The sequence below is a fragment of the Coregonus lavaretus genome, assembly GCF_964263955.1.
Source record: "Coregonus lavaretus genome assembly, chromosome: 9".
Lineage (NCBI taxonomy): Eukaryota > Metazoa > Chordata > Actinopteri > Salmoniformes > Salmonidae > Coregonus > Coregonus lavaretus.
The window spans coordinates 40,905,153-40,929,305 of NC_139996.1; the positions used below are offsets into that span (position 1 = coordinate 40,905,153).

Below are 24,153 nucleotides of genomic sequence, written 5' to 3' on the forward strand. Positions count from 1 at the left end.
AATCTGGACACTGACTGTAGGTCTATAACCTCTCACATAGCCTTTATATTGACTCCTGTAGAATTAAGCATTTCTTGCAGTAAATTGATACACCAAATGTAAAGGAGTGGAGAAATATGATTTATTTATTTCAGCATCTTGAGAGAATGCCTGAATGTGCAGTTAGGGACAGCAGTGGAGAAGGTGGAAAGTTTTAAGTTCCTATGCGTACATATCACTGACAAACTGAAATGGTCCACCCACACAGACAGTGTGGTGAAGAAGGCGCAACAGCGTCTCTTCAACCTCAGAAGGCTGAAGAAATGTGGTCTGTCACCTAAAACTTTTACAGATGCACAATTGAGAGCATCCTGTTGGGCTGTATCACCGCCTGGTACGGCAACTGTACCGCCCACAACCGCAGGGCTCTCCAGAGGGTGTTGCGGTCTGCACAACGCATCACCGGGGGCAAACTACCCGCCCCCCAGGACACCTACAGCACCCGATGTCACAGGAAGGCCAAAAAGAGAATCAAGGACAACTACCACCCGAGCCACTGCCTGTTCACCCCGCTATCATCCAGAAGGCGAGGTCAGTACAGGTGCATCAAAGCTGTGACCGAGAGACTGAAAAACAGCTTCTATCTCAAGGCCATCAGACTGTTAAACAGCCATCACTAATACAGAGAGGCTGCTGCCTACATACAGACTTGAAAATCACTGGCCACTTTAATAAAGGGAACACTAGTCACTTTAATAATACCACTTTAATGTTTACATATCTTGCATTAACCATCTCATATGTATATACTGTATTCTATACTATCTTAATAATGTTTACATATCTTGCATTACCCATCTCATATGTATATACTGTATTCTATACTATCTATTGCATCTTAGACTATGCTACTCTGATAATGACATTGCTCATCCATATATTTATATATTCTTATTCCATTCCTTTACTTAGATTTGTGTGTATTAGGTTTTTGTTGTAGAACTGTTAGATATTACTTGCTAGATATTGCTGCACTGTCGGAACTAGAAGCACAAGCGTTTCGCTGCACTCGCAATAACATATGCTAACCATGTGTATATGACCAATTGATTTGATTTTGAGTTGATTTGGGTGAACAAACAGCTGACCCGCGCACCATCAGCGTCTGTCCAAGAGAGTTTACACTATTCAAGACATCATTTGCAGTTATATCTGAAGACCAGCAGATGGAGTCCTCAATCTCCCATGGCCTCATAGACTCACATGGCCTTCTTCTTTTTGGGGATTGGGTTAGCGGATCGCATCCAACTTTTAAGGTGTATACACTGCCACTTACTGTACTGGAGTGTGAGGCCAGTCACTGCCTAACTACATACAATTCTCTTAATTAGTCCCGCATACACTGACACATCAGTTAACCGCTTACATACTCTAACGTTTAAATCTGGAATATACACCCCAGCCCCCACCCTACCACTGACTGGATCCTTTGAACCATCTGTATATATCCTTAAAAAGGAATAAAAATGATTATCTATATATTTTACATTTTTTTTTACATTATATATATATATCTCTCCACACACCATCTCACATCCTCACCCCATTCTTTCCTGCCCTCAATCATGTCCACATCTACACTTGGTTTCAGAAACAGACACGGAAGAATGTTCCCCAATGCAATTGCCGGCCCTATCTCTCTCTCCCCCAGTCCATATTCTACCACCTTCTGCCCGATTGTCCAACCGTACACCCTCTGCTTACCCCCTCCTCGCTCCCAGCATTCCCCAGTTGCCATGACCACAGGATGTCCTTCTGAACTCCATTTCAACCTCGCCCATGTACGCTAATGCAAGTTTGTCCCGCCTTATCCTCAGTGGCAGTTCCCCAATATCCACCTGCAAGCTGCAATGCCTCAACAGGTGTCGTTCTGAAGGCACCCATACACAATCTCAAGGCCCTTGACCGTATCCTATCAAGGCGCTGTAGTACAGTTTTGGCTGCCGATCCATATACTGTACAAAGCACCCATAATCCAAAGATGACCTGATCAATGCCTGGTACATATACAATAATGTTTGTCTATCCGACCCCCAATCATATCCTGCTAACAGAGGAGGTTGGTGGCACCTTAGTTGGGGTGGACAGGCTCGTGGTAATGGCTGGAGCGGAATAAGTGGATTGGTATCAAATACTACAAACACATAGTTCAATGTGTTTAATGCCATTCCATTCCCTCTGTTCCAGCCATTATTATGAGCAGTCCTCCCCTCAGCAGCCTCCACTGCCTGCCACTGCCCTCATGAGGTTCAGCACCTTCCTACACTTAATTCCAATATACTCAACATGTCCACGTAAGCCTCTCATCAAACCACATACATAAATACTTAAACTCAGACACCCTACCTATATCCTGACTGTATATTTGCAGCCCTAACATCTTTAACCTTCTTGCTAGAAAACACCATGAAGCAGGACTTGGCCACAGATATCCTAAACCCCCATGTTAGAGACCAATCTTCCCACAGCTTCTTGCATCTTCCTCATCACATATTTCACATTCCCACCTCTCTTCCATACAGACCCATCATTGGCATACAAGGCCATACCCACTCCCTGTCCCACCTCCTTAAATATGTCATCTATCATCAGGGTGAACAATACCGGACTAACCACACTTCCCTGAGGAGTACCATTGTCCAATTCAAACCGCATTGACAATTCTGACCCCACCCTCACCCGTATGACTCGATCGAGCATGAAGTCCATGATCCAGTTATACAGATGTCCCCCAATGCCCAATGCACTCAACTTGATCAACAATCCTTCCCTCTACATTGTATCATAAGCTTTTTCAATGTCAAAATACACAACACTCATCACCTCTTTTATTGTCAGGGCCTTGGCTATCGCTGTACTAACTGTCACCAGGTCATCCATGGCAGACCTCCCTCTCCTGAACCCACTCTGTGCTACTGTACGCTCATCAAACCCCTAACTTCCAAGAAATACATCATCCTACTCACTATAATCTTTTCCATCAATTTACACATGTTGGATATCAGCGCGATAGGCCTATAACTGCCCACCCTAGCGGAATCTTTACCTGGTTTTACAAACGGCAACACCACCGCACATTTTCCCCAGCAGGTATCACCCCAGTCCTCCATACCTTATTATACAACCCTAACACTGCTTCCAACACACTGTTCGGTGCATGCTTAAACATCACACAACACACCCATCTTCTCCAGGAGCAGTCCGCCCGCAGCCCTCCAGCATCATCTCAAACATAGCTTCTCCTGAATCTCCTTTTATTTTTAAGACATCTCCATGCTCCTTTAACTTTTCCCTACATCTCCTCTTACTCTCATCACACAGGTGCTCACATCTATGAACCGCTGCAAATGCACCACCTAGGACATTTGCCCTCACACTGCCTTCTTTCCAGTGCCGGTTTTAGAGGGGTGGCAGTGGTGTTAACGCCCCCCCCTGAAATTTGATTGGCCACCCTTAGAACCCCCCCATTCTCATTGGGTCAGAGCGCTATCAATCTGGCTCAGATTGCAGAGAAAAGACAGTGCGTCTGTTTTGGCAGTTTATAAGGGCTGGCTTTAGGACCATGCGGACGGCTCAGAGCCAGTGGAAAGGCTGTTTGATTGGCTAGCTGGCTTTAGATCTTTGGAGAGCACAGCTGCATCGATTGAACAACGCGACTTGGGAGTGTGGTGAAACAGAGGTGTCACAGTCTGTCCTTTTGAGTTTTGAATCTTTACATGACAAAGTCATGTTATGTCACACCAGCCTTCGCTTTGGCTCGCCCTCCTGTCTAGCTCAGGTGTTCGGCGTCGCCGGCCTTCTAGCTGCTGCCGAACCTACTGCTGGCAAACGCCCTTCACTCATCAACCCCGGACTTGTCTCGTCATCATTACACGCACCTGGTTCCAATCCCCACTGTATATATACTCCCTCTGCCATTTGTCTTTGTCTGTCATTGTAAATGTTACTTGTTTTCCTGAGAGAAATCTCTCCTATTATTTCCTGAGGACTTTATATTTTGCACTTTGGGTTCGCCCTGTGCTTTTTTGTTTATGAAGATATATTTTGAGCACAACAGCGTTTGGGTTTTGTCCCGCTTTGATCTCTGGTGCTTAAATAAATTCAGTAGTTCTAAACCTGCGACTGCCTCCTGCCTACGCCTCTCTACACCTGTGACATGTTAGGCTATATCAATTACCCTGTTAGAGGTTAGCTTCTTAGCGTTTATAGCAATAGTTATCAACTGTACAGCAGAAATTGAACGTAAATCACAGAAAATAGATGTTGTGGTGGCAGCTGCAGAGAAGTACTTGGGTGTACGAGATTTGACTTCATAAGAGTTACAGAGTGTGTTGAGTGGTGGTGTCCCGTCCTCCCAGTCCGATGGCATGGTGCAGGAGCAGATAGGGTCAAAGTAGTGGAATGGGGTAGTGGGTTTTTAATAAGTGTAGGGTTAGTTGGAATTGTGTTTCTGGGTCCGGATCCAGAATTCTAAAAAATGTCACGGGTCTGGGTGGGGTCTGATATGATTGTCACGGGTCTCGGGTATGTGTAACTTTAACCGACTTGTCCGGAAGGGCCTGTACAGATCCAAACGTGAATGCTGCAGTTGAGAGACAGAGACAAATTGTATAATTTATGGTGCGTGTAGCTTGTTGGCCAATCATAAGTCATCAAAGCGGCAATAGGCTACATTCTTAGAGCCTCGCTCCGTGTGTGGCAAAAGTTAGGAGATATCTAATCAATGGAAGATGGAATTAAAATGACAGAATTCAAAGTTAAAGGAGAAGGATAGGCTACAATGACCAAAAGCCACAGTAGGCTGCTACTTAATATTCTAAGTGGAGTTGTTATTTGTAACTGTAAGATGAGAAAGCAAATGCACTGCAGCTTAGTTAGACGGTTAATGTTAGCTAGCTTAACTAGCTTCTCGGTTTGATGCAGTCCAAGACAGATACTATGTAATCATATTTGATGATAAATAACCTAGCTATGGCAGCAATTAGTCTACTATAGCGTGAGTCGGCATAGTTGGTTGCTGTCTCTCCCTCACTCCTCCCTGCTCCCCATGTCACTTGCTCACAGTACAGCCCCTCCCCCGCCTTCTAGAGCAGCATCTCTTGTGCTTTATCAGCTCCAGTTAATAAAGTAGCTTAGAAAATTACTTTTCTGTTGCTTCCCTCACTCGGATCGGATCGGACGGGGTCTGGATCCGACCAGGTCTATACGGAAACGGGTCTAGTTGCTCTTGGGTCCATTCGGAACGGGTCTCTATATATATTTGATGTGTTTATGCTTATCAGGTCCGGGTGGGAAAGACCCAGGTCCATTTCGGAGCGGGCCCAACTTTTTGGACCCATGAAGACCTCTAATGCCAACCACCGTTAAACCCGATCTTAGCAGAAGAACAACTCAGTTGAGTTGATGGCAGCAGTGCAGAGGTGGAAGATGGCTAGGTAACTGCTGTTTGACTTGACAGAAAACTAAACTTGTTTTTAATCCCGGTGCTGAGCTAGCTTATAGCTGTAGGTTATGGCATGCTTGTTCTAGAATGTTATACACTGAGTGTACAAAACATTAGAAACACCTGCTCTTTCCATGACATAGATTGACCAGGTGAATCCAGGTGAAATCTATGATCCCTTACTGATGTCACTTGTTAAATCCACTTTAATCAGTGTAGACGAAGGGAAGGAGACAGGTTAAAGAAGGATTTTTAAGCCTTGAGACAATTGAGACATGGATTGTGTATGTGTGCCATTCAGAGGGTGAATGGGCAAGACAAAATATTTAAGTGCCTTTGAACAGGGTATGGTAGTAGGTGCCAGGCACACCGGTTTGTGTTAAGAACTGCAACGATGCTGGGTTTTTCACGCTCAACATTTGTGCATCAAGAATGGTCCATCACCCAAAGGACATCTAGCCAACTTGACACAACTGTTGGAAGCATTGGAGTCAACATAGGCCAGCATCCCTGTGGAGCGCTTTCAACAACTTGTAGAGTCCATGCTCCAACGAAGTGAGGCTGTTCTGAGGGCAAAATGGGTGCAACTCAATATTAGGAAGGTGTTCCTAATGTTTTGTACACTCAGTGTATATGTCCCTTATCGACTGAAGTGAAATGAATCTACAGCAGCCACGGTGATAATGGCTGGAGTAATTTTTGCTTGTTTTTGCTGTTCCAAATAGCAAATAGCATGTAAAACTGCAGTAAATTAGCATCAACTTTCAAAAAACAAATCATTGGAGGGAGAGGTACTACTGAATATGGATCTAGCTTGAAAATGGATCAATATGGATCTCTTCAAATGGATTTATTTGAATAAATTAGGGCAGATACAAATTAAAAGTTGAAACAGTTATTTAATACAATTAATCATAGTTCAAGCCAATTTTCAACGCTATTTGTGATACAATTTGCTGATTTCCCATGGCCACCCATGACTGGTTCTTGGTCCCCCATTGGCCACCCCATCAAAAAAATCATAGAATCGCCTCTACTTCTTTCATATATTCAGCTTTCACCATCAATAAGATGTTATTATTCACATAAAAATTGATGGACAATAATGTTGGATTTTAAAATCATTTTATTTTAAAATCCATTAAAAGTCAACTTGTTTATTGTTTAAATGACTAGATATACATTCGTCAAACATTTACAGTATTGCTACCAAGCCACAGTATACATAAACAAAACATCCAAAGACGGTCTCCAGTCTCTTTGCATGACACTAGCCATAACACCACTGCATCAACTCCATGAAATGTAGTAAATTAACACAGAATAAAAATCGTATTTCCTATATCTGCTGCCGTCGTCATTTCTACATAGTTTTATTTATTTATTGTTATTATTATTTGTGTGCTGTATGGTAGAGCACTATAAACGCACTTGAAAAAAAGAAAAAAAAGAACAGTACCTCGCTATGTCCTAAACTACTATAAACTAAGGAAGACAACATTTTCCCTGATACATGTCAAAAGTTTCTTGACAATTCAACACAAAACAATATACATCACTAATGGTAGCAGAAATCTCTAGTGTTTGAACCATTACATTAGCTTGTTTGTATTTTCACTATTGCAAGAGAGCGATCTCTCTAATTTAGAAGAATATGATTCCAAGCAGTCATTATGTTCCACAGATTCAACAATAATCCGTCTGCCTATCACAATTCTGATACCTTCCCCAATTCTGTCATGATGTCATATCCTCTCTTTGTGTATCTCTGTACTGTGTAGTGTCATATCCATACCAGCACCTTGGTGACACAGAACTGTACAGAACTGTGCGCGTCTTTAGGACTTTACTGTATTGTGTCTAATGTTGTATGGCATGGGTTAAGGCACGGGTTGTGTTTAATCCCTAATGTATTCAGTTCACCTGGTGATTCTAGAATCTAGATCCAGGTGGCAGTGGATTAAAGCATCGTTGCGTTCTATGGAGGCCTGACATTCCTGAGGAATACATACTATAGAACTGCCATTACAGGGAGCTTGAAAATCAGTTATCTAACATATGGCATGATTATAGTTAAGTTAGAACATAGCAGTTAGTGAGGAGGAGAACGGAAGGGCGCAAAAAGCTTGATACAATGGGAGTGTGTTAATAAACAATATATTGTATCTTATTACTGCATCTTTCTTTAACTGCATTTAGCTGTTATGAAATCGCTGTTCATTGTGTCTAAGAGGACAAGTTATGAGTGCATAATGTTGTATATATTTATCAATACAGAGAAGGGATATAACAGGGCCATAAAAACGACAAACGGGTTGGCTTGAAGTACATGATGAGGCAGTTATGGAGCATTTATGTTAATGAATAGTGAAATTACGCCCTAACCATCCCCTCTATTACTTAATCTTCAACCTGAGATGACAACATAGGAGACTTGCAGTACTGTATGATCTGTGCCAAGATAGCTTATTATCAGTCTTAACACCAATTATTTACTTATGTCTGTTCAAGACAAAGAATATATCCAGATCATGTTATCTAGTGAAAATATAGTGCCAATAACCCATAGCAGGTTTCGTAGTCAAGTCTTGATATTTGCTATGAGTGCTTTTTGTATCCCTAAAGCTAAGCACAGCACATACTGTACATAACATGGTAACTCTCTCCCTCTATAGAGGGGGAATTAACAGAAGGAATGTCCCCATTGGGAAACAAATCTATGGTTATATCACCAGTTACTTAGTTACTCTAAGTTACTGTATTGACATTGCACTCTTCAACCTTGTAATTCAAGGAAAACAATTTCAGATCTACTCATAGATATGCTTTAGCTTTAGTATAAAAATTATAACATGGTCAAATTAGGTAAGGCCAAATTCACTCAAAACCTCTCTTTTGGTATTTTTTTCATTAGTCCACTGTTAATACAGTCCTAAAATGTTTTGCATGTCAGCAGTCAAGTTTTCAAGATATTAAACTTTCAAGAAGCAAGATTGTATCAACAGTGGACTAATGAAAAAATAGAGTTTTTGAGTGAATTTGGCCTTTAAGCAAAACCATAACTGCATTTCTGTACAATTAAAAAAATTGAAAAGTATTTACCAGACAAAGAGGAATACAAAACATATCCAATAATAGTTAGTGTCTTGTATACCTCCGGTTAAAGTTGGGGCAAGCAATCACATAATCACTGAATCTATGTACAAAGCATTTATACAATGTGGTGCAGAGAATGAAGCTAGGTCCATTATACCAAACCAAATCATTGATTTGTGGATTCAGATGAGAATTTGGTACGGTAAACAAAGAACAAAAAACATTCCCTCACAGAAAATACACATAAGTACATATTTCCATCAGACAAACATGCACACATGAATGATTATTTCATTCTGTTTTTGCAACATTCCCAATAGTTCTGTGAGGGATTGATGGCTGGTTTGATGAGGCAATATTAGTATTTAATCTCTACTAGACTCTAACATCCAGTTGTAAGTTGTTTTCCATGCATATTGCAAATCACGGAGAGAGCAGAGAGGAACCCATACTGGGTTAGTTGACATTCCATATTATACCAGTCAAGAGTTTAAACTTTTGTTATTCTATTCTGTAAGAAAATGAGAGCGCAACAATGCTCATCTGTCATCAATGCAAAATAATGTATTACCATTGTGTAGCATAATTCCCTGAACCGTAGGGCTTGGAAGATCTAACATTTAAAGGCAATGTTACCGCGTTTGTGGGGATTGCATTCACGCTAAACGCTGTGTTTGTCGGCTCAATCGGAAATTAACTTTAAATGTCAATTACGCTACAACGCAGATCTTCCACCCTACGGATTGAATCGAGCCCTTAACCTATGGAGCAAGAGGAGGACCAAGCCAAGCCAAGCCAAAGGAGGCACTGTGACAGAGAGAAAGAGAGAAAGAGAGAAAGAGAGAAAGAGAGAGAGAGAGAGAGAGAGAGAGTGTAAAATAACAGGCTTTCTGGTAAATTGCTTAAAATGTGGTCAATCTGCTCTCAATCTGCATGTGTTAATGTTTTAATGTAGTTTAACGTCGTATAAGCCCTTTAATACCAGAATACAAAACAAATATTTGTGTGTGTGTTTGTCAAAAAGGCGTAATAACGGAGGTACAGTACATAAAATAGTCTCATATCACATCTCGGAAGCACACTTGTGCTTTAGTGTTGCATTGTGGGTGCATTTACATAGTGAATCTCTGACTGTGGTAATTTCTGAATGTCTGTTATGAAGGAAATCAAACTACTTACAAACAAAATGTCCGGATGGAGCCATGTTCTGAAGGGTGGGGGAAACACGATTGACATGGTAGTTTGTTTGCCTTTGTTTGTGAAAGTACTGAAAAGTTCATTGAGCTTCACATTGGTTTTATGAAATGAATATAATGCACACCAAAGCCTCCCTGTTAGAGTTAGGTTTAGATAGGAGAGGAAAATGGGATGGTAAGGTGTGTGAAAACTATCACTATACAGCACATGGGGAATAATTATCTGTAGAATGACTGAAGAGTAACTGACGTTTGAACAACGGAAGCCTGTTAAGGCCAAGAGTGTGTCTGTCCAACTGAGGCTGTGGGTCTTGTGTCGAAAATAGCAAAGGACAAAATATTCAGAGAGATATAGAGGGAGCAATTACTGAAACTCTGTAGCCTCATCCATGATAACATTAGTGAATATGCCCATGTTAAATCAATGGCTAAATTATAGTTATAAAGTTTTTCCAGAGGAATCCCATTTCTAATACATTATTAATTATAGCCTAAGCAGGAGTAAGAATTTGAAAAGGCACAGGAGAGCTTTCCCAAAATGAATGAAGCAATCTGTTCCATTTACTTGTCCTGTGAGTTGGATTTTGAGCCGCTGCAGCCGCATCTGAGGGACAATAGCCAGGTACAGTATGGTGTATTTGGAAACGGACCATGCAATCCCATTACAGATGTAGGATCTTCATTTGATGGATCACTCTTTTGTTGCTGAAAATTTGCCTGCACAGCAGGAAATGCAAACTTGTAGTGTAAAAGGTTTCTAAAGTTTGTAATTTCTACTTTTAAATGTCAGACTTGATTGGCACTAACGAAAAATTTATCAACCCCTACAAAAATGTCCATTAATTATAATCCACATTTCCTGTTGTTGCAGGATTATTGTCCTGTTGTAGCAAACTGTCTCAAATTAAGATCCTGCATCTGTACCTCACTAGGGGAGCACAGCCAATCGCTGAAAAAGCTGCCTTACCGTGAGACACAGTCACTCACATCTAAAATCTGTAGTCGGCATTGAAGTCACTTGGGTGTCTTTACTGCAAAGTAGGTGTGCATCATTATTATTCTTTCCTCTCACTCTCACGTTCGGTACAAAATGGCATAGTTAAAAACATACTGCTGGAGTGGTGATTCTGAAGAGTAAGTCCTGCTGTTCTTCACTCTATGGCCTGAGTATGGCTCAGTGCAGGCCCCTTTAAGTGTGTACCTAAGCAGGGATTCTAGTGGTTATAGTCTGACTGAATCTTAGTTACCCAAACCAGCAATTTATTATTTGATCCGTGTACTTCTTCTGACGTTGGCCTGAAGGTGTCTATACCCAGCCCGATACATGTTCTCTAGCTGGGAGCTGCATTAGGACAAACACTAGGATAGGACAGGAGACTAAATTCAGCTCCACATTGCCCCTCCACACATGTAATACGGCCCTATAGGTCCCTGTAGGAGTAGTGGACCCCACTGCAGGTGCCCAGAGTATAGTCCTGTAGTTCTGTCTTGTCCTGTGATGTCTGGGCCTCATAAACACCAATACTCTCTCTCCTGAGAAAGACGAGCAACCCTGCATCTGGGGGTTCAGTGGTTCAACCCTATCACCGTGGGACTGTTCAGATAGACTGTTCACGCCTGTGTCCCCAAAATGGCGGACAACCTCCTTTCTAGGCTCAGTACATCCCCAAAATGGAGGGTGAGGTGTGTGTTCCCAGCCCCTAGCCCTCCTCCCTCGGCTCAATATCTCAGTACATGTCCCTGTAGATCTCTTGCAGCAGGGGGTGGAGCGACGTGTCCTCTGTCTTCTTGATCTCCTGGACCAACTGCGCGTGCTCGGTGACCAGCTGACGGAGGTCGGCCAGTTTCTGCAGCAGATTGGGGAAGAGGAAGGTGTCGTCCGGGTGGTTGGCCAGCAGGTGGAGCCGCAGCACCTGAACAATGTTCTCCTGCATGCACTCGATGTGGGCCACGTTCACCAGGCCAGGGCGGTCTGAGGGAGAGAAAAGAGGAGAGGAGAGTTAGAGAAAGAAGGTGGATTATGTCAACCCAAGAACAGACATTATGATTGGCATTGAGGGGACTAGCAAATCCATCAAGAAGATGCATAGTAATTAACACTAAAACCAATTAGTGTACCAATTAGTGATCATTAACCCCAGATCCAAGCTTCTCCCGCTCTCCCTCTCACCTCCACAGCAGATGATGGCGGCCACAAACAGGGCCAGGTCACTGTCATCCAGCTCCAGCCCGTTGAACTTCATGGCGAACTGAAACTTGGGCTCCATCATGTCACTGAAGGGTCTCCTCAGACTTTTGAGGAACTCCCTGGTGATGAAGCCTGATCCGTAGGCCACCAGGAGGCCGTCCTTGTTCATACAGGAAGCCAGCAGGGCGAACAGCGCCTCGTACACGCCGTACTTCAGCAGAGTCACCTGGTCGTTCAGGTCCAGGCTGGAGAAGCCGGGGACAGACTTGGCAAACTCGGTTAGCTCTGTGACCGTCTCCACGGAGGTGCACTGGCAACAGTGGAAGATGCGGACCTCAGCCTCCTTCTCCAGCAGATGGCCCCCGGCCGTGCCCACCATCTTAGCCACCAGGGTCTGCTCTGCCAGCTGGAGGGTCTCCATATCATGGATGACGAAGGGCTGCAGGGGCATGGAGGGAGACAGGGCGGTGAGGAGACATAGTCTGTAGCCATGTGTAATGACAGCCCTGTATGTAGGAAGGCCGGTAGATAGGAATTGTCCTATTTCAAACCGAACCCTAGCCCCTACCTAGACCCTGTGGAAAAGATAGGTATTTGAAATATTACTACTACTAGAGTGAGGAACCATATGTTACACACACAGTCCTGCCTACATGTAGGGATAGACAGCCTATATAACATTTATTGACAGAAAGAAAAGATAGCCTTTACTGCATGTAGTTGTAAATCCTCATTGTAACATAATCCAAGTCCTGTCCTTGACTCTAGAGTAAATTATAGAACACCTCTGTTCCTGTGTCAGTTTCAAAACCTAAAATGTATTTTATTGCCGTTATGTAGCTGTGAAGGTTACAGTAACTTATTTATCCTGAAAAATGTCTATTGTTGTCAGAAATCTGACAACAGGGGACAGGGCAAACAGGGTCTAGATTAGCTGTGATGTCCTACATTGTAGCAAAACAAACAACAGGCCAATCTAATCTTATCAGGTGTGTACCCTTAGATACTGAGCCACATCTTACAAAAACACTGCTGCCTGCGCTTCTTCAAGCAAGCACTGCAAGGACACCAGCTCCACATATTTCCAATAGAAAATACAGGACTGTGAACTTAAACTCAACTGTTATCACTAACTCTCATGAGTTGTTTTCAACACATTGGTTTTTAGAGTGGAAGGCTGCTAAACAACACATATCTGGGTCACCGTGTTGGTGGGGCTGTAAGTTCACTACCAGAGCTGCAGTATTGAAAGTTCCCACAGGAGCCAATCCAGCACTTGCTCCTAACTAAAGCTGTGTGCTACACACAGCTTACTCAACACAATATGATACGCTCCCAACATCTGACTAGCAATGCAGGCCAGAATATTATTGCTGAAGGTGGCAGCTGGGTAAGAGCAGCTTAATCAACAACAGAAAACGAGGTCAATCTGTGCAGAAGACACTACAAAGCATTGCTAAAGGCTATGCTAAAGCTGAGCGGAATGTCTATCCATAGCGTTACTGTGTAGTTGATCCACCGCTTCTGCTCACGGATTACAACACTGTGATCCTCCTTTCTGACCTCTCCTTTCTGACCTCTGCCACACCTATGCCCACTGAAGATGGATTTCACCAATTCACCAGAAACCTCACCCTTACCCCACCCATTTATTATCCTATGTGATGAAAGAATGAATGGAGACCACAGATCTAAGGGGACCATCTTTAAAGAAAGAAAGAGAGAGGGAGGGAGGCAGGGAGAGAGTGGTGCAGTGGTCTTCAAACACTGTTAATAATGGTCCATTATGAGTCAGGATCATACAGAGATGCTCTTCATGTATTCAGACAGATGTGTCCTTGTCCAGACATGTTGGCTTCTAAATGCCATTGATTGAGAAAGTTATTTCTGTCGTTGCATGGTTCTTTGGCTCCTAGTGGGTAGTGGTTGCCAATAGGTTATGTTGACACAAAAGGACTGTTTGTTTGCACATTTCATCCCATTTAACCGGATCAAAATGCAGCCAACGCACTCCAAAGGGAATCATTCAAAATATAATATTGGACCCATCTGATTGCATAGAAGACACATGTAGTACCATCAGGGTTGCAACAAATATTTGAATGATTCCCTTTGGAGAGTTCGTTTCATTTTTGATCCAACATGCATGAATGCACATGCACCCCCCCACCACCACCACCACACACACACACACTTATACACACTGCTCTTACTGGAGTGCTGGTCTTGCCGGTGAGGATGGTCCGTGCTTTGGCCTTGTTCATGTTGAAGTTCTTGAGGTAGGCCTCGTAGATGTGCCTGGCCAAAGTCTTCTGGTCGGCCTGCTGGGGGTCCTCCACCTCCATGTCACCCGTCAGGATCTCTGCCTTCAGCTTTAGCTTCTCAGACTGGGGCATCCGACCAAAACGGATCGCTAATTAGAGAAAAAAGAGAGGAGATTGTACAGATGAGGACGTACGACATGATAAAAATAATATACTGCATTTACATTACAAAGATGCATCTGTTTTGCTGAGCGAGATATGGAGACTCAAGACAATTGTATATTGTTTGTCATATCAACATAAGAAAGATATTGAGGCTCAAGTCAATGTGTATTGTTTATTTGTTTGCCAAATCCTGAACACTGTTGTTCAAATGTTTCTGGGTGTAACTTGGAAGCCGCCCACAGGAGGGATTGCAGTCCAGAAGTATGGTTGTTTCCAGGAGCATGGGGTAATGGAGTCTGATACGTTGGAAGTTATGGGAGACAAGATGGACGCCTGCCTCCTGGGCTGCCCCACGTCCTGGGCCTTTTGTTTCTGTTGTGTTATTTGTTATGTTTTATATTCTTTATTGAGGAAATGTACTTACTACGACTGAGATATGTGGTTGTCTCACCTAGCTATCTAAAGATGAATGCACTAACTGTAAGTCGCTCTGGAGAAGAGCGTCTGCTAAATGACTAACTGTTTTTAAAAAATAAGTAAAATGTAGACAGGCTATATGGATCCCTGGAGACAGTTGAGGGAAGTGGGGGCAGGATGAGAGTCAGCTGAGGAACAATGTGTTAGACCGCTAAAGGAAATAGGACCAATCAGGTAGCTAGTCCTAGTATGTGTGTGTGTGTGTATTGTTTTTGTACAGAGTGACTCTGACTCTCTCAGACAGTCTGATACTAAGTGTCTAGCTAATCAGATTACAGTTGCACTACCTATAACCCCTTCCCTCTGACACAGTGGTCTAACACATAAACAAACACACGCAAACACACACACACACACCTCCCTCATAGGGTGCACAACAGCAGGTGCACCTATTACATATATCTTCATCTCTTGTGGACAGACTATGTAAACATATATTGGTACTGTAGATTTAAGCAATAAGGACGGATGGGGTGTGGTATATGGCCAATATACCACGGCTAAGGGCTGTTCTTTCGCACGACGCAATGCGGAGTGCCTGGACACAGCCCTTAGCCTTTGTATATTGGCTATATACCACAAACCCCCGAGGTGGCTTATTGCTTAAATCTACAGTACCAACGTAATTAGAGCAGTAAAAGTAAATGTTTTGTCATACCCATGGCATACAGCCAATCAGCATTCAGGGCTTGAACCACCCAGTTTATAACTGTCTTTATACTATGGGCACCGATAGCTAACAAGCAGCAATAGTTCCGGTGCTTGGGTTTTTCCATCACTGGTTATTTGGACAAATCACGATTTCACAGGTGTAGAGGCAACCACCTGGCTCTCCAGGCAGGCTAAAGCAAACGCTGAATGTATTTGAAAGATTCATTAGCGAAAGAGGAAGTGAGAGATGCTCTGAGTAGGGATCAGGATACCCAGGATAAGAACATCAGACTAAGCTGAGGGTGAGAGGATGAGTCTCTGACCCTCTACAGCAGAGCACAGGGATGGTGTGGGACAACAATCTGTCAGAACGTCTATCAAGCAACAAACAACCCAACCTACAGTGGCTTGCGAGAGTATTCACCCCCTTGGCATTTTTCCTATTTTGTTGCCTTACTACCTTGATTTAAAATTGATTTTTGGGGGGTTTGTATCATTTGATTTACACAACATGCCTACCACTTTGAAGATGCAATATATATATATATTTTGTGAAACAAACAAGAAATAAGACAAGAAAAACAGAAAACTTGAGCGTGCAAAGTTAATACTTTGAAGAGCCACCTTTTGCAGCAATTACAGCTGCAAGTCTCTTGGGGTATGTCTCTATAAGCTTCGCACATCTAGCCACTGGGATTTTTGACCATTCTTCAAGGCAAAACTGCTCCAGCTCCTTCAAGTTGGATGGGTTCCGCTGGTGTACAGCAATCTTTAAGTCATACCACAGATTCTCAATTGGATTGAGGTCTGGGCTTTGACTAGGCCATTCCAAGACATTTAAATGTTTCCCCTTAAACCACTAGATTGTTGCTTTAGCAGTATGCTTAGGGTCATTGTCCTGCTGGAAGGTGAACCTCTGTCCCATTCTCAAATCTTTGGAAGACTGAAACAGGTTTCCCTCAAGAATTTCCCTGTATTTAGCGCCATCCATAATTCCTTCAATTCTGACCAGTTTCCCTGCCGATGAAAAACATCCCCACAGCATGATGCTGCCACCACCATGCTTCACTGTGGGGATGGTGTTCTCGGCGTGATGAGAGGTGTTGGGTTTGGCGAGACATAGCGTTTTCCTTGATGGCCAAAAAGCTAAATTTTAGTCTCATTTGACCAGAGTACCCTCTTCCATATGTTTGGGGAGTCTCCCACATGCTTTTTGGCGAACACCAAATATGTTTGCTTTTTTTCTGGCCACTCTTCCGTAAAGCCCAGCTCTGTGGAGTTTACGGCTTAAAGAGGACCTATGGACAGATACTCCAATCTCCGCTGTGGAGCTTTGCAGCTCCTTCTGGGTTATCTTTGGTCTCTTTGTTGCCTCTCTGATTAATGCCCTCCTTGCCTGGTCCATGAGTTTTGGTGGGCGGTCCTCTCTTGGCAGGTTTGTTGTGGTGCAATTTTCTTTCAAAAGTGAGGGGTGGGCCTCAGTGTATCAGGTTCCATGTACTTTCACCTGTATACTGTTACATTTAGGAAACACAACACACGTGTTTCCACAAGGGGAAACTCGTCTTGGACACACAAGTGCTGCTCCCAGATGTGAAATAAATACTAATGTTGAGCATCAGTCCACATATTGGATTGCTCTCCAGCATGATAGTGTTCAGTTCAGTGATATCACAACCTGAAGTGTGTCCATGAGTTCACTGACACTTGTCCCCAGGTCTACAGTTGTATGATCTTAATATGAGCCAGTTTGCTACAGCAGGAAAATAATCCTGCAGCAACTGGAAATGTGAATTATTATGTGAACTATAATTAATGTAGGGGTTCATTAATAGGGGTTCATTCAAATTTCAAAGTGGAATGACAAACTTTACAAGCCTTTTTAAAACCCAAATACACTACAAGTTTGCATTTCCTGCAACAAAAGAGTGATAATATTAAGATCCTACATCTGTATGTGTATGTCTGTCCGTCAGTCCGTCTGTCTGTCAACTCTGACCGACTACTACAGTGATCTTGCTAAGCCCCTCTTCACATCGCTCCACACTGACACACTCCACACCACACACAACCTCGAAATTCTATTTCAGTCCATTGTAAACGGCAGGACATCCATCTTAGCTAAGGTTCAGAAGGCCATGTTTTATGTTGACATAAAACACACAGGTAAACAACATCCATCCAATAGGGTCGAAGAATTTGAACTCATTGTCCTTTATCAAGGTTTTTGTTTGTAGATGAACTCTCCATAAAGTAAAGATCCTTATGTTTATAGTGCTTGTAGTTAGTCTGTCTGCATGTACAGTGAGGGAAAAAAGTATTTGATCCCCTGCTAATTTTGTATGTTTGCCCACTGACAAAGACATGATCAGTCTATAATATTAATGGTATGTTTATTTGAACAGTGAGAGAAAGAATAACAACAAAAAAATCCAGAAAAACGCATGTCAAAAATGTTATAAATTGATTTGCATTTTAAATGAGGGAAATAAGTATTTGACCCCTCTGCAAAACATGACTCAGTACTTGGTGGCAAAACCCTTGTTGGCAATCACAGAGGTCAGACGTTTCTTGTAGTTGGCCACCAGGTTTGCACACATCTCAGGAGGGATTTTGTTACACTCTTCTTTGCAGATCTTAAAATCTGTCGATGTGCCCTTGAGCAAGGCACTTAACCCTAATTGCTCCTGTAAGTCGCTCTGGATAAGAGCGTCTGCTAAATGACAAAAAAAATAAAAAATAAAAATAATAATCTTCTCCAAGTCATTAAGGTTTCGAGGCTGACGTTTGGCAACTCTAACCTTCAGCTCCCTCCACAGATTTTCTATGGGATTAAGGTCTGGAGACTGGCTAGGCCACTCCATGACCTTAATGTGCTTCTTCTTGAGTGACTCCTTTGTTGCCTTGGCCGTGTGTTTTGGGTCATTGTCATGCTGGAATATCCATCCACGACCCATTTTCAATGCCCTGGCTGAGGGAAGGAGGATCTCACCCAAGATTTGACGGTACATGGCCCCGTCCATCGTCCCTTTGATGCGGTGAAGTTGTCCTGTCCCCTTAGAAGAAAAACACCCCCAAAGCATAATATTTCCACCTCCATGTTTGACGGTGGGGATGGTGTTCTTGGGGTCATAGGCAGCATTCCTCCTCCTCCAAACATGGCGAGTTGAGTTGATGGCAAAGAGCTCGATTTTGGTCTCATCTGACCACAACACTTTCACCCAGTTCTCCTCTGAATCATTCAGATGTTCATTGGCACACTTCAGACGGCCCTGTATATGTGCTTTCTTGAGCAGGGGGACCTTGTGGGTGCTGCAGGATTTCAGTCCTTCACGGCGTAGTGTGTTACCAATTGTTTTCTTGGTGACTATGGTCCCAGCTGCCTTGAGATCATTGACAAGATCCCCCCGTGTAGTTCTGGGCTCACCGTTGTCATGATCATTGCAACTCCACGAGGTGAGATCTTGCATGGAGCCCCAGGCAGAGGGAGATTGACAGTTCTTTTGTGTTTCTTCCATTTGCGAATAATCGCACCAACTGTTGTCACCTTCTCACCAAGCTGCTTGGCGATGGTCTTGTAGCCCATTCCAGCCTTGTGTAGGTCTACAATCTTGTCCCTGACATCCTTGGAGAGCTCTTTGGTCTTGGCCATGGTGGAGAGTTTTGAATCTGATTGATTGATTGCTTCTGTGGACAGGTGTCTTTTATACAGGTAACAAACTGAGATTAGGAGCACTCACTTTAAGAGTGTGCTCCTAATCTCAGCTCGTTACCTGTATAAAAGACACCTGGGAGCCAGAAATCTTTCTGATTGAGAGGGGGTCAAATACTTATTTCCCTCATTAAAATGCAAATCAATTTATAACATTTTTGACATGCGTTTTTCTGGATTTTTGTTGTTGTTATTCTGTCTCTCACTGTTCAAATAAACCTATCATTAAAATTATAGACTGATCATTTCTTTGTCAGTGGGCAAACGTACAAAATCAGCAGGGGATCAAATACTTTTTTCCCTCACTGTATGAGGGTGCATGTCTGTGATTTTTTCTGGACAGCGAAATCTGTTTTACGATTTTTTACACTGTTGCACTAGTAATGTATCCTATTGAAAGACCGCCTCCGCTACCCTGCAAAGCTCTCTATCAGTCTAAATGACCTTCAATTCTCAACTAGGTCAGCTCATTGATCAGTGGGGCTAATGTACTGTACAGCCTAACCCAGTGCAGATACAGCTCTGGTCACATGACTGGCAGGCCCAGGCTGAGACTCCCACTGCATGTCTCTCTGTTCACACATCAACAGCTAAAGGGTGAGAGGGTTCAGCTAACGCAATACAACCCCACCTTATAGTTTTACTGACCTTCACAATGAAACACCACAGAGAGTCTGCATAGACACCACCACATATAGGCAGAGAGACTTATGCATCAATTGCAGTTCTGCATCGTTTTTGTCTGGATACAGCAAAATATGAAATGATGCAAATGTAAAAAAAATAAAAAAGTGTAATGATAATTGTAGTATTCACGGCTGTCTCTCAAATGATTACCTACTCTCATTAGTCTTGAAAAGCAACCGTATATGTTGATGTGGTGTAAAATTGCAACTCCCGGTTCCTCAAGAGTGTGGGTTTGAATGGCGTACGTGTATGTGTGCATATGTCTACGTGCAAATGCGTATGTGTGTGTGTGTGTGTGTGTGCTCCTCTCTGGTTGCTGCTGGCAGGTTGTGCTGTATGCAGTAAACAGTACTCAGGGCTCTGGCTATGTCTGTGTTCCTCACCGTTGTGGGACATGCCCACAGACAGGCACTTCTGGAAGCGGCAGTATTGGCACTTGTTACGGTTCTTCTTCTGTATTTTACAGCGGCGCTCACACTTGTCATATTCCAGCTTGAGGCGGATGGTCCGCCGAAAGAAACCCTGCAGGGACAGAAAGAGGAGAGAGATAAATGTTCAGGTCGAGACCCAATAGACTGCACACATGAAAAAACTCGGCCTCGACTCAGTAGGGTAACTCAACCACATACACTATAGTGACTTGATAAAAGAAGACTATTGTCAGTTCATACCTGGTATCTTGATATCTCTCAACTGCAAACATTATTAAATGTGTTCCGTCATCTAAGACTCTCTCAATCTCAGCTATTTATCAGCGAAGTGATGGCAGTGTCCTGGCCTAGAACATGACACTAGGAAACCTCCAATCACCCAACAGCCACTTTCTCTGTTAAAAAAGTGAAATACAGAGAATGGACCCAATGACTGGAGCACGACACTATCAGTCTGGACATTCATGCTTATCACGACTAAATGGGATTTCACTTATATTACACAACCCTGACAAACAACAGTGTATGTCCAGATTGATAATAGTGAAATGGACAGGGAATTGCTTAAGAAGAACATATTTAGCCGCCCCCATCCCAAGACATTCATCTCCCCATTCTTGTGAAAGATCTCCTTAATGTGTCCCTGCACATGGCATGCACGTACACACACACACACCCCTCGAGGATGACATGAGGCAAGGGCAGAATGGCTGTCAGACACAACGGCCTCATGCCAAGCCTGTCTCGTGTTGCTGTCCGTCGTCCTATCCAGGGGTCAGTCCCCTCCTCTCCCCTCCCGTGACTCTCAGGTGACCAGACAGCTGAGGAGCGGGGCACACGTAGGTATGTGACATCAGAGAGGGGACAGCTGGAATGCTGTTTTAGCCTATCAGCATCCAGGATCCGAACTTACAGTTCTGAATCATTCTGAATTTCCTCATAGGTTCTAAATATCTGTGTGTGTATGTATTGTACGTGTGTTATGTACTGAATGTTTGTGTATCTAGCTATGCCCTTCAGTATGTCTCCATGCCTCCGGGAGACACACCGGCCCTCTCCGTGCTGCCCCTCTGATTGGTCAAGAGGAAGGTTCACAGAGTTCACTGTCAGAGCAACTGCGACCTCTGGTTTATGGCCCCATACCAGGCCTGCTCCATGGACCACGTAGCACACATAGCTGAAGTTCTAATCTGGGACAGCTATGCTTAACTAGTTCAGTAAAATGTCCACTCTAGCCTCCAGCAGCCCTGAGCCAGGTCCAGTCTGGGCAGGGTAGGATACACTGTAGCCCGTTCTCTGCTGTGGCCCTGCCATCTGGAACTCAGTGTAACAGTATGTTGACATGAGGGGAAGGAGTGACTGAAAGCACCGCCAACTTCGCTATGTGACATCCATACTCAGACAGTCCTGGCACAGGGATAGATGGGCTGGCCAGGGATCCAGAAGACATCACCCATACATTCAGGGTGAAAGCGTATGTAGGAAATGTAGTGGATGAAAACCCACTATCTTTGCCTGACTTTCATAGCAGGGTGAGAATTGACTTCTCCTTGGGGCAGGGTTATTCAACCTGGGGTCCCGCGGAGGTACTGCAGGGGTCCCCGAAAATATTTCTAATGTTTTATGAATATCGCTAGCAAAAACAGAATAAATGAATTACATACCTACAGTAGAAAAGAGGAGAATATCTTATTTCGAATGATGGCAACTTTATTTCTCAACTCCTAATATTGTGTAAATTACACTCATTGGAGTTAATTACAATCACTGGAGTATCTGACATTGGCTTTGAAAAAGCACCCGCAAGTACCAGTCGCAGCAAGTGCTGCTGGCTGCTTGTAATCTTTCTTGACCTGGACATTCATTTTTGCCAACACATGGCTAACCTTTGTTTAACCATGTGTTTGGAGTAGGCTATGTTAAAGTTTACACTTCATCTTCCAATTACAGACGTAGGATCTTAATTTGAGCCAGTTTGCTAAAGCAAGAAAATAATCCTGCAGAAAAAGTAAATGTGAATTATTATGTAATTATAATTCATGAGCATTGTTGTTGGGGTTGATACATTTTCCGTAAGGGAAAATCATTCAAATGTTTTAGTGGAAATTACAAACTTTTGAAGCCTTTTTAAACCTCCTACATGACTACAAGTTAGACATTTCCTTAATTACAGGAAAGTTCTCCAGCAAATCTATTCATTTTAAAATGTTGATTAATAATTTTTGCCATTACCATTCAAAGGCTAAGAAGTAATACAGTAGCAATGTAGCACATTGACCACTTCCTTTTGGGTCACAACTAAAGACTGGGATATGCTTCCTTAGTGGTTAGTGGTATGTGGGTCATAATTACACCAAAACTACATTATCTTACAGTGTCATCTAGTGGCACATTAAGATCTGCTCTGTCCTCCAGTGACTTGTGACAAAACACATAAGCCTTGGGTTTCTCTTCAACAGGCCCATTAATAATTAACCAAGAAAGCATCCACACCAGTGTCCTTGTTGTACAATATGTGTTAGAGTGCACTCTGACCAGGTGTGTGTGTATGTATGCATATATTAATGTGTGTGCGTGCACGTGTGTGTGTGTGTGTTTGTGCATGCTCTGCATATGTGCGTGTGTGTGTGTGTGTGTGTGTGTGTGTGTGTGTGTGTGATGGCTGGTCACTCTCACCTTGCAGCCCTCACAGGCGTGAACTCCGTAGTGGTATCCGGAGGCGCGGTCGGCACACACCCGACACTCCAGGTTGAGAGAGGTGGAGGAGAACTCCTCCAGCCCTGCAGCCGCCCCATACCCCCCTGACGACGGGCTGGAGGCTGGGGTCAGAGCATCTGGAGAACACACAAAGTACACATGAATAAACACACTTATGCATGCACAGACAACACACACGTACACACCCACACATGCAGGCAGGCACATTAATAAACTCATGCCCAGATAACAGACACACATACTTATAACGAATAAACCTGGAGACATTCCTATTAGTGTCTCGACTGTGAAGCTTCTTTGCCCTAGCTGGCAGAATATGAGTACCAGTGGAAAGTCACTGGTGTCTCATGCCTTTGGCCCAACACAGAGGAAGAGCACATGTAATATGTGTTCCATTACATCTCTATAAATACGTAGAGACCGTCATACACACCACTAAAAGTGGATGAGCAACACTTCTAAATTCAGGGGATGAGTCAAATATTGGCCCATGATACACACACTGTATAATAATAATAATAATATAATAATAATAATAATATAATAATAATAATATGCCATTTAGCAGACGCTTTTATCCAAAGCGACTTACAGTCATGCGTGCATACATATTTTTTTTGTGTATGGGTGGTCCCGGGGATCGAACCACTACCTTGGCGTTACAAGCGCCGTGCTCTACCAGCTGAGCTACAGAGGACCACACTGTATCTTTCTTGTTACCTGAATACAAACACACCAGCATTCAGGGATGGTGCAAAATAGAGCAGCACTAAGTCATCCCACATGAGTTGGGTGAGAGAAGCCAAAACAGGGATACATATTCGACCAGCTGCACGTGACACACACCATACTCTACAAAAAAAAGCAGGAAGATAATATATTCTCTCTCTCTCTCTCTCTCTCTCTCTCTCTCTCTCTCTCTCTCTCTCTCTCTCTCTCTCTCTCTCTCTCTCTCTCTCTCTCTCTCTCTCTCTCTCTCTCTCTCTCTCTCTCTCTCTCTCTCTCTCTCTCTCTCTCTCTCTCTCTCTCTCTCTCTCTCTCTCTCTCTCTCTCTCTCTCTCTCTCTCTCTCTCTCTCTCTCTCTCT

General features: G+C 43.3%; 1 protein-coding gene across 2 annotated transcripts in view; it reads right to left on the reverse strand.

The window, feature by feature from the left end:
* Positions 1-7,732: 7,732 nt before the first annotated feature.
* The window catches only part of LOC311135199 (peroxisome proliferator-activated receptor alpha-like), a 48,988-nt gene continuing 32,567 nt past the window's right edge, over positions 7,733-24,153 (reverse strand). For both annotated transcript variants that reach the window (XM_084169128.1, XM_084169129.1), the window contains exons 3-7: positions 23,026-23,183; positions 20,302-20,440; positions 14,176-14,375; positions 11,945-12,401; positions 7,733-11,746 (exon numbers count right to left, since the gene is read on the reverse strand). In XM_084169128.1, coding sequence (XP_084025254.1) covers positions 11,502-11,746; positions 11,945-12,401; positions 14,176-14,375; positions 20,302-20,440; positions 23,026-23,183 — 1,199 coding nt within the window. In that variant the 3' untranslated portion in view covers positions 7,733-11,501. The remainder of the gene's footprint in view (positions 11,747-11,944; positions 12,402-14,175; positions 14,376-20,301; positions 20,441-23,025; positions 23,184-24,153) is intronic.